This window comes from Drosophila subobscura, chromosome U (genome assembly GCF_008121235.1).
Source record: "Drosophila subobscura isolate 14011-0131.10 chromosome U, UCBerk_Dsub_1.0, whole genome shotgun sequence".
Taxonomy (NCBI): domain Eukaryota; kingdom Metazoa; phylum Arthropoda; class Insecta; order Diptera; family Drosophilidae; genus Drosophila; species Drosophila subobscura.
This window is the reverse complement of record NC_048534.1, coordinates 9,068,460-9,085,159: the sequence shown is the minus strand read 5'-3', so window position 1 is coordinate 9,085,159 and position 16,700 is coordinate 9,068,460. Positions and strand designations below refer to the sequence as shown.

Below are 16,700 nucleotides of genomic sequence, written 5' to 3'. Positions count from 1 at the left end.
ATATATCTATAGGAAAGTCATCTTTTGGTGATTTTGCATTTCTCTTTTTTTACACACTTTTTGGCACCTGTGCGAGTGTGTGCTTGTTCCTACTCGTCTTTTGCAACGTTTTTATTTGCCTAGATTCATGCCCCTTCGGTCTGCCGCCCCTTCGGCTGTCTCTCTCCATTCAGATATATATATTTTTTGATAGGCCGTCAGTTTTTATGCCTTTCGCCTTTGCTGCGTTGGATGTTTTATGGCCGCAACCACAGCCGTCGACTCCAACAGGAGGTCACACTGCCTCCTGCCAGTCCTCGCCCAGCTGCTGTCAGGCCGCCCCGCATGATTGCGCACAGGTGTCCGGAGAGAGAGAGAGAGAGTGGCAGTGTCCGTGGAGTGGCTGCGGCTGTGGACTGTGGCTCCGGGGTGCGTGGTGCAGAAAAGGCTGACATGTCCCGGCATTTTGCGTTTGGTTTTTCAAGAAACGTTTAGGTTGTCAGCTAGTTTTTCCTTTGCGTTTCGTTTCATTTCGTTTTTATGGGCCAGAGCTGTGAAGTTCCTCCACCTAGGGCATTACGAGCTCCCCAGACTTTCGCCTGAGGGAAGTGTTTTTGTTGCCCTTGCAAAGAGGGGGCGACAAGGGGTTAGCTGGCAGCTGGAGTATAGTAAATGCGATGTCAATGTCAAAGCCCCGCCTCCGCTCATAACTCATATTTGTGGCTGCTCTCTCTGTGTGTGTGTTTTGGTAAAAGTTGATAGAGTTTTGGGTGCTGTAAGTTGGTTTTGTTTACCGATTGAGTGCATACAAATTGAAGTTGAGAGTGGAACATTTTAAGCAATTTATTGACAAGCTCTTGAAGATCGGAGGGAAACGAAAAACGTAGATTTATATTTGATTTAATGGAATTAGTGGTTAATAGTAATGATAATGTCAACAGCATCAAATGATTAGCTTACAATTAGATACCATTTTCTGTGTACGAATGAGTCCTAGACGGATGCACTGATTCCGTTTATTCACATGAAAAAAAATGTTAATTCTAAATTGTTTCCAATAAATTTATATTAAATAATTTCTCAGTCATAAAAAATTGAACACCGAAACCAGGAAAAAGCAAAGAAAAGTCCGAAAAAACTCTTAAAACAACAAAATTGTCGGAATTTCAATTTAAGATTTAATCATTTTGAAAACAAGCAAACAGCTAAAAATATATATTTATATAGATATAAGTATGTGTGTGTGTGTGTGTGTATGATGAAAATGCAGAGAGAAAACTAACACAAACAACACTTAAGTGTTGCCTACACCATGCGGTGGGTGCGGCCACTTGATCTTTTAGCTAACGAGCGCATTTCAACAGGAGCACCACTCTCCGTTCCGTTCCCTCGGCACCACCACCAGCCACCGTCATGTGTGCTGTCAGTTGTGGGCTGGTTGGGTGGAGAGATGGCTAGGTGGCTGGTTGGGTCAGGCAACGGTATCTGCAGAGGCACTTCAAACTAAACTCACCGCAAACAAAGTGGCCTCGTCTTCAGCCCAGCCTTCTGCCATGTCCTTTGGCGCCTCCCTATCATGGTGATACACCATCATCGTCGTCGTCGTCCTTCCATCTGCATCTCCACCCCATAGTTCTGGGCTCTTTATGCTCTAGTTAATCACTCAAGCGTAAATCTATTCATCATTCATAAGTTATAAATTTGCCTGTGCTGTGGCACGGTTCCCTTTCTTTTTTCGGGCGGTAGGAGAAGTGTCGGCTTTTGGGATAGTTCTCCCTTTCATATATCATATTGAGGGGGCACACTTCATTGGGAGAAGCGGCTGCAGCTGTCCCATTGATAGATATTTATAAATTGATTTTGCTGTAAATTGGAGCAGATGCACGTTTGAATCGCACTTGACATTCTTCCTCCTTGTGCTTTCACATAGGTGCCACCGCATCACATCAAGACGTATCAGATTGAGAAGCAGGAGAATACCACACTGGAATCGGTTACAAGTGCCATACATTTCATGGTCACCACTCAGCATTTTCTCAAGGGTCAGATGAGGGTAAGCGCAAGACCCAAGCAAAGACACACTCTCAAAATTGGTTCTGTTCAGACTCTAATAAAGTTTCTTCCTTTCTGGTTTGTTAGCTCAAGTGCACGGCCAATATCTTTGACATCTTCAAGGAGGAAATGGAGAGTGTCATTGAGGAGGACAGACCCAGGATAATGGCCTCCGGCAGATCTTACGATATCAACAATTATCCCCTCGATGAGCATACGAATGGCGAGAGGGGCTTCGAGGATCACAATGAATCATATTTGACATACTATTCGGGTAAGCAATCGAATAACCAATGAAAAATGGTTGGTTACATTGATTAAAATAAATCAGTTGTTGTTGACTGAAGGAAGAGTAAGAAATACAAAAATTTTGTTCAAGCTTTGAGTCTGAATACTTTCTTTCCCGTCGCTTCAGATCATATATCAGCCAACTTAAATGGCAAACATTGAGAATATATATCGGAAATTCAGTTCCACCACAAAAGTTCCATGCAAGACAGCTCCAAGTACTCACCCAGACGGTGGCTCAAGTGAGTGTGTTTGTGTGTGTGTGTGTCAAAAATGCATTTGCATAAAGTTCGGAGCGGAGTGCAAACTGGTATCGGAACATCCAATCTACCCACTCCATCGGCTGCAGTTCCGCTTTGTAGTACTCTACGGGCCCTGCAGCCAAAAGAATTTTGCACACTCGCATGAACACCCGAGTCCATGGCGCTAGCAGCAGTCGCAAACTGAACTCAATTTTAAATACAATTTTCAGCTCAATGCGTTTACATTCATGTTATTCTTGGTGTTGATGCTTGGTGTTAAGTAAATGTTGCCTCAAGTAAGTGGCAACACTTCTCCCAGCCAAGGGAAACCGCAAAGGAAAATAGCGGAAAAACAGGAAGAGCGGAAAAATCCTTTGGCGCACACTCCACACTCCACGCGCCACACTGTGCCGCGGGCCCCAATCATCGCTTCCGTCCTGCACAGTCTGCCACAATCCAGCGACAATCTTTCATGTCTAAACTTAGTTTATATCAATTTGATTTGCCCACCATTTGATTCGATAAGCCTGCTCCGCCTCAGTGGCTTCCTCCGGTGCGGTGGCAGCCCGCAAAATGTTTATACTGCACAATTTTATTTACATAATTTATGTTGTGTGCCCCACAAGGACAAGATGCAGGCACTCCACCAACTTGGAGATCGTCCAGCTAAGTGGCCACCCCATGAATTTACGGGCGCAAGAGGGAAACGCTTGAGTGAATCTCAACCAATGAAAACAATTTTAAAATCTAATCAATCGATTTTTGAGGCAAAGCTAAATCCGATTAGGGGAATCTAAGGAACTTTCACTTGCAATAACTAAAACTGTTCAACTAAAATTATTTGCCCGAAAGATCATGCAACAAACAATTACCAATTCCAGCTGGAAAACCTTCATGTCCAATGACATAAACTTCCTGTCATTAGGACCTCTATCGAGCTGCAGTTAGGCTGGAAAATTGTAAATCCCTCTTGTTACTTAACTTTTCACAAAGGAATCGAAACATTCTAAGCCATCGCCATCTCTCTCGCTCTCTCTCGCTCTCTGTCTATCCATCTCTCTCATAGCTGTCTGTCTGTCTGTCTCTTTTCAGCGGATAATAGTGCATCGGGCGCATCGACAGCTGCACATGAAATCTTTTGGCACGTCTGGCCATCGAAGCTCGGGGCAGCACTTCGGATCAGACTTCACATCAACAGGCAGTTGGTGGGGGCGTGGCCATGGGAAGCACTCGGTGCCTGGATTACGCAAGCAGCGAGACCGGGAACAGCTCTTTTGTGTCTGCTAGGGCTGCTGGCCCATCAAATTATCAACTGTCAATACACAAAGAAATCGACAGCACCAGCAACAGCGACAGCGACAGGAACAGCGATGGGGCAGCTGCAGCAACAGTCGCCCGGAGTCGAAACGGAGGCTGTGACAATGTCAAAGGCGGCAGCATTTGCAGCTGGAACGAGCGTCAAATGCTTTTATAATTGTCAAATGGCAATGGCAACACACAAGCCCCATCCCCGTATGAAAATCCAGGAGGAAAAGCATGATGGTGGGGATAGGACTGTGACTGTGGATCCAGACGATGATGACGCGAATGTTGCAAGTGTGGCAAATGTTGGCGATGATTTAACTGCAACTGCAGCGGGAATGGCAAAGGGAATGGCAAAAGGAACGGTAACGGGAACGGAGCTGCAACAGTGGCATCTGGAGTTGCCGTTAAGCGACTGTCAGCGACACTTGTGGGCGTGGCAGGGCCCTGGTTGGATCAACGATTATTGATGACTCGCCGACGAAAGATGTGGAGGACGCCCGTTCCGGGTTACTCCGACTGCCTCTCGTGCTGATGCCGAATTGATGATGAAATCCATTTCCAAAAGTAGCTTAAGGTGTTTGCCCACTTGTGCTACAGTGAAGCCGCTCTCCCCCAGTCCCCCCGTCGCCCAGTCCCTACCCTACCAACATTTTCCTGCCCGGCAAAGTGAAAAGTTGGAGGAAATAATTAATATATATGAATATTAATTGAAATCGCCAGCTGGATGGCCGGGACGCTGCTGTAGTTCATAAGTGTTGTGCATAAGGTGAGGGCCGAAGAAGGAGCGAGAATAATTAAGTATAGCCAGAAAGGGGAGACCTTTAAGGAATCATTGAATAATAACAGGAAATATAGTCTTATTTGTATTATTGTAATCAGGCAAGGTGTATGAAATATGCAAACATGTAACTAGAGGATAAAATCGGTAAAATACTCGTAAATATAGTACACAAATTCCATGGCACATCCCAATAGTTTGAGAAAAAAAATCGTATGAATTAGTGTTTAATTAGTTCTGAAATGTAATTCAATCATTGCTAGTGCACTTTGAGAACTTCTGCCTGCTGGAACATATGTATGTTGCGTTAAATGCTTTCGAGAAAGATAATTTGAGATTCTATGAATGGGCCACGGCCGAACTTTAGCAGAATTTAACTGCATTCTTATCAGCAAATAAAACTTGCAGCACAACTTCAAAAGCTTGAATTTCAAAGAGAGAGAGAGAGAGAAAGAGAGAGAGCAAGAATCGTCAAAACAACAGCAAACGAAGATCGAAGAAGAACCAACAACATTTACCGTTCTTTATGAGTTTGAGGGTTGATTGCAAGTCGAACATTATGCACTACAAAACAACAGAACTACAGTCGAAACTCGCTAACATGAACTGGCCTACTTAATGTAAATGTTGAGAATGCTTTATTTCGTCTCATGGGTTACCCCTTTAGACTTACTCGATCTGAAAACCATACCAAGCCTTGACAATAGACATTATTTTGATTCAATTGCACATCCATCTATACGCTAACTCCTGTTAGCGAAGTTGGACTGTAAAACGAAGAAAATCAATGCAAAGAAGAACGAAAACCACGCGTTGAATAGCAAGCTGATGTTTGGACTCTGCACTTGTTCTTAGCTTGCAGAACTCCAATGCGTTTTAAAGAGACATTTCGTAAGCCAATTAGACGATGCTGTTTAAGGCTGTGTGACACTTCAGAAGGAGAACGAGATCAAACAATTGTTGAGATGGATCTTATTAATCAATCGATAAATAAATGATTGATTGTAAATTAGTTAAATGTTTATGGATCACTGCTGATACAGCTCTTTTCCATAGAAGAAATAAAATTATCGCTGAGACGCTCAATCTATTGTAGGTGTCACACAGGCTCATAAAATAAAAGCTTTCTCAGCAGCAAGCAAGGCAACCACAATGAGTTGATTTGTTTTGTTTGAATTATTCTTTATGTAAATAGATGTTTTAGAAACTTCAGGCATTAAAATTGTTAACCTAAATATAAATACCTATGATATAATAGCAGCACTGTATAGAAAGGAACTTTTTACGGGTTTGGAAAAAATGCGAAATTAATTATGAAAACAAATTGATTTGTAGACGACAAAAAATAGAACACAAGAAAACTAAAATAAAATTGAGTTTCAACTTATCATTTGGCAATATATAAAATCAAAGAAATATGAAGATTATTTGAAATTTTTGGCCAACAAAAATCCAGCGGTAAATAGTTCCTTTGCCTTGAAAATAAATCAATGTTTATGTAATTGGTAAACAACAACGTACCGAAAATGTTGTAAATTAAATGGAAACCCCTTAGAGAAGCATCTACATATAAATTAACTTACATAGACATATAACAGATAGGAAGATAATAATTGATTAAAGAATACATCTACATTTGTATATAGTAACTACGAGTACGGAGAGGAATTTAACTTCAGGATAGGGTATGTAAATGTTAAAATACAATAAAAAATACATATTGATGTGGAATGCATGCGCTCAGATTTCTCTAACCAAAACGTGTTGTGAAAGTTGTCTTCCCTAATTTACATTCTCTGCTCAGTAAATTGTTGGAAAATTCCATTTTTAACCTAAGTTCTCATATGGTTTCGGTTATGCAATGCGACATGATCATAATAGAGAAGACATACCAGATTGTAAAATATTAAATGAATTTAGTGTACATAGAAATACGAGTATTGTGCTGTAATAAATGTATATTCATTTTGATGTTTTTCAAATAATTAAGGAAGAAGATTAAATGCAGCCAAAAAAATAAATGTTGTTATCTGATAAGCCCGGAAGACTAGCTCTAGATTTGTAATAGTAATCAAATGTAAGTAAATGGTAAAGCAAATGCGTTTGCATTGAATATACAATATTCATATCCCAATCAATAACCGAACATGTGTAAAGCCAGCATAAGTCTAGAGACGACCTAAAGCCCTAAGTAAACATACGAGTAACAGTGATGCAAGAACGCAGCAAGGAAATAAAATATACCCTAAAGAATAGAGCAGACACATGAAGTAATGATTTCAAAAAGTATTATTGTAAAAAGTAATTTGAAAGCAGGAATGGAATATATTAATAGTACATACATATGTATGTATGTATGGCATTTGTTTGAACAATAAGCAGGCAGAAAATATATATTAATAAACAACAATAAATATTTAATAACGTGGTGTGTGATTACTTTACATTGTCACTGTTATTCGAAAGGAGTGCAGCGCCATCAGGCGAACAAGCGGCGTACTCCCAGCTGGAAAGCTCTACTTTAACATGTAAAGCTGGATAAAGCTTTCTCTTTCAGTTTTCTTTTTAGTCTCAAGCTAAAATAATGTATAATTCTATATCCTTACTCCTGTTCGACGCCCAATAGGATATAAATTTAGGATATTCATCAAAATCCAGATCTTTTAAATTGTACGAATTTAATTAAAATTATGAGGTATCAAAGGTCGATGGAGAAAAGCAGTCAAGCTTGTGAAAGTTTTTACTGAAGCGCCAAAGTCCATATCAAAACTTTCCAACGATGACCAAAAAGGATTTCACACAAAAGCTCTCGGTCCACCTACTTGACAGGTGCCTCCGTTGCTACTGACTCTCTGTACCATGTATCAGAATTAAATTATTTTGTATATTGCAGTAATTTTGTGTTAAAACCTTTTCTTTTAATATATAAATACAAAATATATTTAGATTCTTATGTACAATATCGAGTGCGAAAGATTTTTTTTTAATTTTGTAGACCAACCTTATTTTATTTTATGAAACAACAACAAGTTTTATTTACTTGATATGTAGACATATGTATGTATATGTACATATGTATGTAATTCAAATTAAATTAATTAAATATAAATACTAAGTCAATTTAATTTGCTGACTTCCGAAATTTCAGAATATTATGGAATATTTAATTTAAAATCAACAATATAACACCAAAGAATAGAAAGCTTTAGCACTCGATTGATGAATTGCAGCTCCTGTAAGTGCTTCATAATCAGAGCCTAATTTTTTGTGGTGTGGCTAGATTTAAAGGTCACAGATGAATTTTAGCAGCTCATACGATTTTAGTTTTGCTGCGCAAGGGAATGCTAACTAACAATATCTGCACCTTGTACATGCATATGTACAAACATACATACATACATTCACACACAGTCACGAAGTCTGCAATGCAGTTATGTACATGATCGCATGAAAGCAAAAGCTTTCGCCAGAGCTGTTTTATTATCCGGCAAAGCTCCTGTTGTGTGCATTTTTTTCAGATTCACACACTGCCGATGGATCGAGAGCCACTCTAGCCAGCGGCCGGCTCTCTCTCTCTTCTGCGGCGCGCAGGGGAGCTTTCATGTGAAGGTCAGTTGGGACGTGGACCAAGGCTGAGATTCAGTCAACGCGCTTCAATGACGACAACAGCACGCCCCGCACTTACTACGAGACTCTGTCGCATTGCTTAAATAACAATAGTTGAAAATCGATGGAATATAATAATAAAACCAATAACAAGAGCGCGTTGTACAATTCCCTGACTTGACTTTCGGACCGACCACCACCTTAACTTGGACAACAATTCATTTTCGCTTTTCATTCAATTTCCATTCCTATTTTCTTTTGTGTTTTCTGCACACGTGTTTCTGTTCCTCCCCACACACATACACACATTACTTCGGCAGTGACTTTTTTTTTGGGTTACATTGAAAAAAAAGTACTTCGACTGCCAACCAAATCCCATTACGAACTCTAATTTGACCAATTGACAGAATATTAATTGCGCTTAAAATTAATTAACAAAACTATGCATATTTTTTTAACGTGAAACGAGCGTGTTATTCGTCCATCTGATTTTATAGTTGATTGTGTTTAAGTTAATTAATTGAGCTATTTATGTTTTTGTGCTTCGATCCAAATTCAATTTGCGGTAAGTCGTGTGTTTTTGGCGGGAAGCAATCTCGAAATTTCATTCTCTCCCATTCCTTCTTTTGGCGCCAAAATGAATGAAAATGTTGGGCAACATTTTGGGCTGACTGTTAAAGGAGCTAGCAGCTCCTGTTAAACTACAACTGTTGAGTAGTGAGTAGAGAGCTTACATATGTACACTTCTATGTCTGTTAACAGACGTGCGTGCGCCTAGAGCAAAGGAAGAGAAGAGAAGTTACATTCCCATTCGCAAGTAACAGATGCTTACATATTCTATGCTGGCAACAATTCAACCAAAAATACGATATGTTGGCTCTCACGCTTTCTAACTCTCTCTCACTCTCTTGTGATCTTGTGGGTTTTGTTTTGTTTTTGGTGCTCTCCTCTCGGTTCATTGACCCAGCAACAACACCGCTCGCTCGCTGTGGAGATTTTCTCCAGCTCGCATTCATCGGGACTACAGTTAGGAATTCCAGTGGCTATTCCAGAGATATCGATGTATCAACATCCCTAAGGGGGGACCAGGTCAGGTTGCCCGCCCGAAAGCCGCGTTCAGTTGCCTTCGAGAAGTCATACTTAAAAGTGGTAGCCGCCCCGAGGAAAGCTTAAGTTTCGCACGATCTATTCTGACGCATCCCCGTCCCCTACCCCACACACACACACAGAAGCACACACGAACTAATTATATACTGATATATAAACTGATATACATATACGCCTTCGATCCACTGTGTAGATCACAATTTAAATGCCTTTCGTCGAGAGATTTCAACAAATACGTAATTTTGTTATGAACGTCTGTCTCGTGGAGGCCATCCAATTTGTCCAGGACTTAACGCATGCCATTTGCTTGGACTTTCAGGGATTGTTCAACCTCAAGTAGAGATCCCCGAGCGATCCCTCAACGGTAAGTCTCGCCAAAAAAGTGATAGAAGAAATACAAAAAGGCAGTGAAATTACTGTTTCTGTTCGTTCTTTGCCTCTTATCCGCCTCTGTCTGTCTGTCTGCTGCTTTCACATCATTTCCGTTTTATGTGAACTCGCTGAAGGGAATGGTGGTACGACGGACGAGGCAAACCTCATGGCTGATCATAGCCTGCCACAATCGCCCTTGAGAGGTTAGGTTCTTCACAATTAGAAACAAGCGAATCTGAAACATTGAAGTAAATTGAATATAGATAGTTAGACTTTAATATAGATTAATTAATATGTTTTTTCAAACAATTTACACTCTAGAATTTGATCGAAAAGCTTGCTAAAATTTCAGCAGATATTTATGAAAAGTAGAAGTGGTAAATAAGGAGGGGAAACATAAAATAAGATAAGTTTAATTCTACATACAATCTGCCATCGAAATAAATAAATTGTATTATGATTACTATTTATGGAGTCCGTTTTAGGGAGTTTTTAGTTGATTGTTTTATAAAAATGACTCAACAAAAACACAAAATAAAATTGAACATCTTTTAAAACATTTAAGACGAAATAAATGTAAATGGGACAGCGGAAACTTTTGTCTACTTATTCCTCTACATTTTCTTGCATCTTCACATGCCTTCAAAAAATATTTGAATAAATACTAAACTTATTTAAAATGTCCATAAGATCACTTCCCCAGCACATCTATATTCTTCATTTCACTTCACATTTCATTCGCAGCTCTCCTCATCAGTACATCTGTACACTAAATTAACACAAAAATTCCCTTTTCAATACGCAACCCCCACGCACGCATCGCTTATCGCTGACCAGGAACGCGACGACCATCTGGAGAAAGCCCATTAGAAACACCCTCTGAGACGGACATTTTGATTGGTTTTAAAAACTAAACGACTTTTTGGAAGACGCACAACCACCCGCTCACGCATACCCACGACTATTGACCTCTGACTCTCGAACCTCTGGTAGACCACCTCTCGACCACCGACAAGTAAACGCCGACAAGCACGATGCTCTCTTGTGCTTCATTCAACAAACTGATGTACCCAACGGCCGCGGAGGTGTCTGCCGTGGCCAGTGGCAAGTCGTCCGCCGTGGCCGTGGATGGCAGTGGTGCCATCGGAATTGGGTCCCTGGCCAGTCTGCAGGCCCTGCCATCGGGTGCCTCTGCTGGAAGCGGTGCGCCCAGCGAGACTCAGAGCGAGATCTCGTCGGTGGACAGCGATTGGAGTGACATACGTGCCATTGCACTGAAGCTGGGCGTGCAAAATCCAGACGATCTTCACACCGAACGTTTCAAGGTTGATCGACAGAAACTGGAGCAGTTGATAAAGGGTAAGAGCCTGCTCGGAGTACTCCCAAATACAGATTCATATTAATTTTAATTGTAATTTATTTGCAGCTGATAGCGTAATCGAGGGCATGAATGGGGCTGAATATTTCTTTCATGATGTAAGTTATATTTCGTATATATATACATATGTATTTATATATTTATATAATATAATATAAAAGTACCTGAAAATAGGTATTTGAGAGTAGAAAATGTTGATTTATTTGAGGTAGGTCTTCCAACCAATTCAATTCCAATTCCCATCAGTACGCGTTGTTTCTGAGATCAGTTTCAATAAGACTTGTATTTCTTTTTCTATATTCCCTTTGACATTTAGCTGTTGATTTCTGTTTTATCTTCGAGAATATAAATATTACTTTAGGTTTTCTTGAATCTCTTTACTCGATGCACATTCTTTGTTGCGATTCGATCGACATTTTGATACAGTTTAAAGTCTTCAAATATTAATTAATCATTTTGGATTGATGTCAAAATTAGTGTGATATTTCTGCCTACATTTTAGGCTTAATTGATTTAGCATTTTTCTTTGGTAATGCTTAGTAAAAGTACAGAAAGTATAGAGTTCTTTGAAAGGTATTTGCTTTTGATGTCATAATATGACACAGATTCACTTAACATCAAAAAACCTTTAGCGTGCGAGCAAAATTTTTAAGTTTCAATGGTTTCTTTAGATAAAACCATAAATTTCAGTACATAACGCAAAATTTATTAGTAGCTTATGATTAAGGGCAAACTGTTAAACTGATTCTTGAATTGTAACTACTTTTTATTAGATCATGAACACCACAGATACGTATGTAAGCTGGCCTTGCAGACTCAAGATTGGCGCCAAGAGCAAGAAGGGTAAGGAATATTCCTCAATTAACCCACTATGGAGTGTCTTTATATTAATTATTTATCCCTTGCCAGATCCACATGTACGGATTGTGGGCAAAGTGGAGCAAGTGCAGCGGGCCAAGGAGCGCATTCTGGGCAGCCTTGACTCGAGGGTAAGGATAAAGCTCAAACGATGAGGCATCACGTGGAACCTTCTAAATGTTTTATTGATTGATTTGCAGGGCACTCGTGTGATCATGAAGATGGACGTCAGCTACACGGACCACTCCTACATCATTGGACGGGGCGGCAACAACATCAAACGCATCATGGACGACACTCACACGCATATTCACTTCCCAGACTCAAACCGCTCGAATCCCACTGAGAAGTCCAATCAGGTGTCGCTGTGCGGCAGTCTAGAGGGTGTCGAGCGGGCCCGAGCCTTGGTGCGTCTCTCCACACCGTTGCTCATCTCGTTCGAGATGCCTGTGATGGGTCCGAGCAAGCAGCAGCCGGATCATGATACGCCCTACATCAAGATGATTGAGAGCAAGTTCAATGTGCAGGTGAGTCCATTCCTAGATGGTCCACAATAAGAGGATCTCACTTGACGCTGATCCTCCTTCTAGGTCATATTCTCAACACGTCCCAAGCTGCACACCTCGCTGGTGCTGGTCAAAGGCTCCGAGAAGGAGTCGGCCCATGTCCGTGATGCCACTCAGCTGCTGATCAACTTTGCCTGTGAGAGCATTGCAGTAAGTTTTTAACAACTAAATGTGGGAAAGAAGAGACTGATTTGATTCGATTTCAGAGCCAAATCCTCGTCAATGTCCAAATGGAGATCTCACCGCAACATCATGAGATTGTCAAGGGCAAGAACAACGTGAATCTGTTGAGCATCATGGAACGCACCCAGACCAAGATCATCTTTCCCGATCTGAGCGACATGAATGTGAAGCCGCTGAAGAAGTCGCAGGTGACGATCAGCGGACGCATCGACGATGTCTACAAGGCGCGACAACAATTGCTTGGCAATTTGCCCGTAGCATTGATATTTGACTTTCCCGACAACCAGAACGATGCCTCCGAAATAATGAGCTTCAATACCAAGTACGGTGTCTACATCACACTGCGACAGAAGCAGCGACAAAGCACTTTGGCCATCGTGGTCAAGGGCGTGGAGAAGTTTATAGGTAAGAGGGAATAGCAATTGATTTTGAAATGGTAATTAAATTAGTCATATTAGCAATGGGCTCTCTAGAGGAGTATCTTTTGGAGAGAACAGTTTGATCAATCAATGATTAAGAGAATCTTTCTTAGAAGCTTTAATACATATTTTTGTGATAATTTAGTCTTTCTGAACCTTCTCATAATTTTCAGCTGCTATCTCTAAGGTTGGGACTGAAGAGAGGTTGACGATATTAATATTCATTAATAAGATTGGGCATCGATATTTGTATATTAAGTGATCAGAAATTTATCTATCACCTTTTAGCTTTACATACAGAAATTGTAATATTCCAATTCTCAGTAGAGGCAGGCTCTGCTCTGATAATTATGAGTATCTTCTTTCCGCTGTTATTGACTGGACTACATTTTTAGAGTTCTTTTGTGCCACAAACTAGTCCGAGTTGAAATTAATCCTGTTGAATATTTCTTATTAAACATTGAAAGCAGATCTCTTATCGATTTCTTCCATCAATTTCTTGTATTGATTTGTATACAGAAAAACATTTAGCTGTGCAGGTTATGATACCACAATTAAATATTGTACTTTGTCCATAGAAATAAATCCGTAAATTGTGATTCATTTAGTTTTAGTGTTTAATAATTACGAATTCACAAGAGCAAATAACATTATCCACGAGATCCTGCTAATTCCCTTTCCTTTACTCTTCGCAGACAAAATATACGAGGCGCGCCAAGAGATCCTTCGCCTGGCCACGCCCGTTGTTAAGCCGGAAGTGCCCGAGCACTACTTCATGCCCAAGGACAAGGACCTCAATCTGGCCTACCGCACCCAGTTGACTGCGCTTCTGGCCGGCTACGTGGATAGCCCCAAGACTCCGTCGCTGCTGCCGCCGGCACTCTCGGGACAGCTGACGCCGTACGCCAACAACAATCATTTGCTGCTCAACGCTAATGCAGCTGTGGGTGGCCTGGCCACGCCCACTGGTATTTGTGCGCCCACCCAGAAGTACATGCAGCTGCACAACAGTGCCTTCCAGCACCAGCAGCTGCAGGGACAGGGACAGGTGCAGGTGCAGGGACCGGGCCAAGGACGTCCCGTGCCCAACCACAACAACAACTATCTGCAGGTGCCGGTTCCTGGCACGGTCAATGCGGGTGCTGGAGGGGGTGCTGGCGCTGCTACTGGTGGGGGCATGCTCAAGCCACCTCCTCCGCCCGCGAATGTCTCGCCGAGGAACAGCTGCAGCCAGAACACGAGCGGCTACCAGAGCTTCAGCAGCAGCACGACCTCGTTGGAGCAGTCGTATCCGCCGTATGCCCAGCTGCAGGGTGCGGTGTCCTCCACCTCGTCGACGGGCTGTGGCAATCGGGCGCACTACTCGCCGGACTCCACCTACAGCAGCGAGGCGGGCAGCATTGGCGGCGCCGCTCGTCTCGGGCGTCGCCTCAGCGATGGAGTGCTCCTGGGTCTGGGCAACTCCGGAGGCGGCGGTGCCCACCTGCTGCCTGGCAGCGCCGAGAGCTATCGCAGCTTGCACTACGACTTGGCAGGTGGCGGCGGCGGCGGCGGCGGCGGCAAACACCAGCACCAACATGCCACACATCGCGCCTTCGATTTTGACATGAAGCGCGCCCTGGGCTTCAAGGCCATGGAGCGGACTCCGGTGGCGGGAGAGATGCGTACCCCCACCCCGGCCTGGATGGGCATGGGCCTCAGCTGCACCTCGCCGGCTCCCATCGAGACTGTGGACGATAACGGTGCTGCCGGCGGGGGTCAGGGCTGGCGCATGCCCCCACCACCGCCGGGCCTCAGCTCTCCGTACGGCCTGAGCGCCACCACAGGACTGCTGGACGCGACGCCCGTGAACCGTCGAATGCAGCTCTCGCAGCACAAGGACATCCAGACACTGCTCACAAGTCTCGGCCTGGAGCATTACATCAGTGAGTATAAGGGAAGAAGGGACTAGGAATGTAGGAAAGAGTAAAAGTAATTAAACTCAATAGAAACTTGATAAACAGGTGTCGAAAATGGTTGCTAAAAGTGCAGGATTGATGTGATTATCATAGCCTTCAGTGTCAAAAATGCAAAGAAATGAAACACAGAACTGAAACTCAAGGAATTTGAAGCTACTTTCCGTCAAATCAGATGAACGTTTGCCAAGAGAAATAACCAAAAGATAATGAGAATTTAGAAATATTGTCTAGTAAAAATATTTATAAAATTAGCAAGAGCATAAATTCAGAACTATTAATGATTCGGTAAGCTATTTTATAGGCCACTTACATTCGGATTATAGTAACCATTTATCCGTCTTTCTATAATAAAAATCTCTTTCTGTGCTTATTTCCTTTTTGCAGAGATTTTTGTGCTCAATGAAATCGATCTGGAAATGTTCACCACGCTGACCGAGGAGAATCTAATGGAGCTGGGTATCACGGCATTCGGAGCCCGCAAGAAGCTGCTGGCGGCCATACACACGCTGCTGGCCAATGAAGCGGCCTGCAGCAGCATGCCCAGCAGCAGCTCCTCGCAGAATGTCACCTCGCCGCGGTTCTCCGGCAGTGCGGCGCCAGGCGCTGAGCGCCGTCCCTCCAACCAGTGGTGATCGGTGATCGGTGGTCCTCCCACGTCTATATTTATTATTCAGTCCCTCTATCCAACATTAGTCATATTATTCTTTAATTACTTTTTTTTTCTGCATGCAAAAACTTTTCGTTTATTGGGTAATTCTAGACTAAGGAAAACAGATGGGAAAACCATTCCCGAAAATGTTTAAACAAAACAGTTGAATACCTTTCAGAGCTCTGCCTTGCATGCACACACAAACACACACAGAGAAACACTCACACACACACACACACACACAGATTGGCCCTGACCTTGACTTATACTCGTTTTTGTACTCAAATTCCAAGTGGCAAAAGTGCGCAGGTGGCAAAGAGCGGAAGGAGTATTCGGCAGTTTGCCGCAGAACCCACAAAATTACCTATTTTTAAGCGATTTATTTATTCCGAAACTATTTATAGCAACCAACATATCAAACATATTGTGAATTATTTATGAAATCCAACTCAACGAAGTCCCCCCTATTGTAAGAAATGAATTTATGTAAATTAACTGAAAACGAAAGAAAAAATCCAACACGGAAACACTTGTCCCTGTATCGAGTGATCCGAAAAGCAGAGCCACGTGCACACATTTGATATGAATAAATTGATGTCTTGGAAAAGCAAAGATGATTCTGTTATTTGTGTATAAAATTATGTCAGGAGTTTACAAATATTTCTACCATTTTTGTACATTTTCCTGTAATATTCTGAGCTATTATGCTTGCATTTCTTTTATCTCTTTGTCCATTTTTATCTCTGAGATACAAATTTTGTGATGTATTTTTTTTGTGATATATTAAAACTTTGTCCAGTCCATTATCGACCGACTTGCGGGCCAACTCTTCGTTTGTGCTCGTTACTCGCTTGGTGAATGGTGCTGAGCCCATTGCCACTTGGCCTCTGGGATGGGGCTAATGACTTTATTGTCTCCAGTTGTCTGCATAATTTGTATTGCATTATTGCCAACGTTCGA

The 16,700-nt window shown here is 42.1% G+C and overlaps 3 protein-coding genes across 4 annotated transcripts in view; all 3 read left to right on the top strand.

Moving 5' to 3' along the window:
- LOC117901059 overlaps positions 1-7,045 on the top strand; it is a 44,170-nt gene extending 37,125 nt beyond the window's left edge. The window contains 3 exon segments of the mRNA XM_034811670.1: positions 1,910-2,032; positions 2,119-2,305; positions 3,654-7,045. Of these exon segments, the coding sequence (XP_034667561.1) occupies positions 1,910-2,032; positions 2,119-2,305; positions 3,654-4,333 (990 nt within the window). The 3' untranslated portion in view covers positions 4,334-7,045.
- Positions 7,046-8,279: 1,234 nt separating this feature from the next.
- Positions 8,280-10,611, top strand: LOC117900142. The gene is made up of 3 exons (XM_034810374.1): positions 8,280-8,815; positions 9,551-9,721; positions 10,474-10,611. Exon 2 carries the CDS (start codon positions 9,563-9,565, stop codon positions 9,695-9,697), a length of 135 nt encoding a protein of 44 aa, XP_034666265.1. The 5' UTR covers positions 8,280-8,815; positions 9,551-9,562; the 3' UTR covers positions 9,698-9,721; positions 10,474-10,611.
- A 113-nt stretch (positions 10,612-10,724) lies between these two features.
- Positions 10,725-16,262, top strand: LOC117900138 (protein bicaudal C). 2 transcript variants are annotated; one of them, XM_034810365.1, is made up of 9 exons: positions 10,725-11,088; positions 11,156-11,205; positions 11,881-11,950; positions 12,017-12,096; positions 12,166-12,492; positions 12,556-12,681; positions 12,738-13,119; positions 13,829-15,058; positions 15,476-16,262. In XM_034810365.1, exons 1-9 carry the CDS (start codon positions 10,764-10,766, stop codon positions 15,721-15,723), a joined length of 2,838 nt encoding a protein of 945 aa, XP_034666256.1. In that variant the 5' UTR covers positions 10,725-10,763; the 3' UTR covers positions 15,724-16,262. The 2 variants fall into 2 exon arrangements, with proteins under 2 accessions (XP_034666256.1, XP_034666257.1); XM_034810366.1 differs by lacking the exon at positions 15,476-16,262 and adding an exon at positions 15,137-15,171.
- Positions 16,263-16,700: the final 438 nt, after the last annotated feature.

What these genes read in the sequence shown, in the direction of transcription:
- LOC117900138 (XM_034810365.1), top strand. Translation starts at nt 10,764, where the DNA reads ATGCTCTCTTGTGCTTCATTCAACAAACTGATGTACCCAACGGCCGCG. An exon ending in ACTGGAGCAGTTGATAAAGG is followed by an intron (nt 11,089 to 11,155) that starts GTAAGAGCCTGC and finishes ATTTATTTGCAG; the next exon opens with CTGATAGCGTAATCGAGGGC. An exon ending in CGGCCTGGAGCATTACATCA is followed by an intron (nt 15,059 to 15,475) that starts GTGAGTATAAGG and finishes TCCTTTTTGCAG; the next exon opens with AGATTTTTGTGCTCAATGAA.
- LOC117900142 (XM_034810374.1), top strand. Translation starts at nt 9,563, where the DNA reads ATGCCTTTCGTCGAGAGATTTCAACAAATACGTAATTTTGTTATGAAC.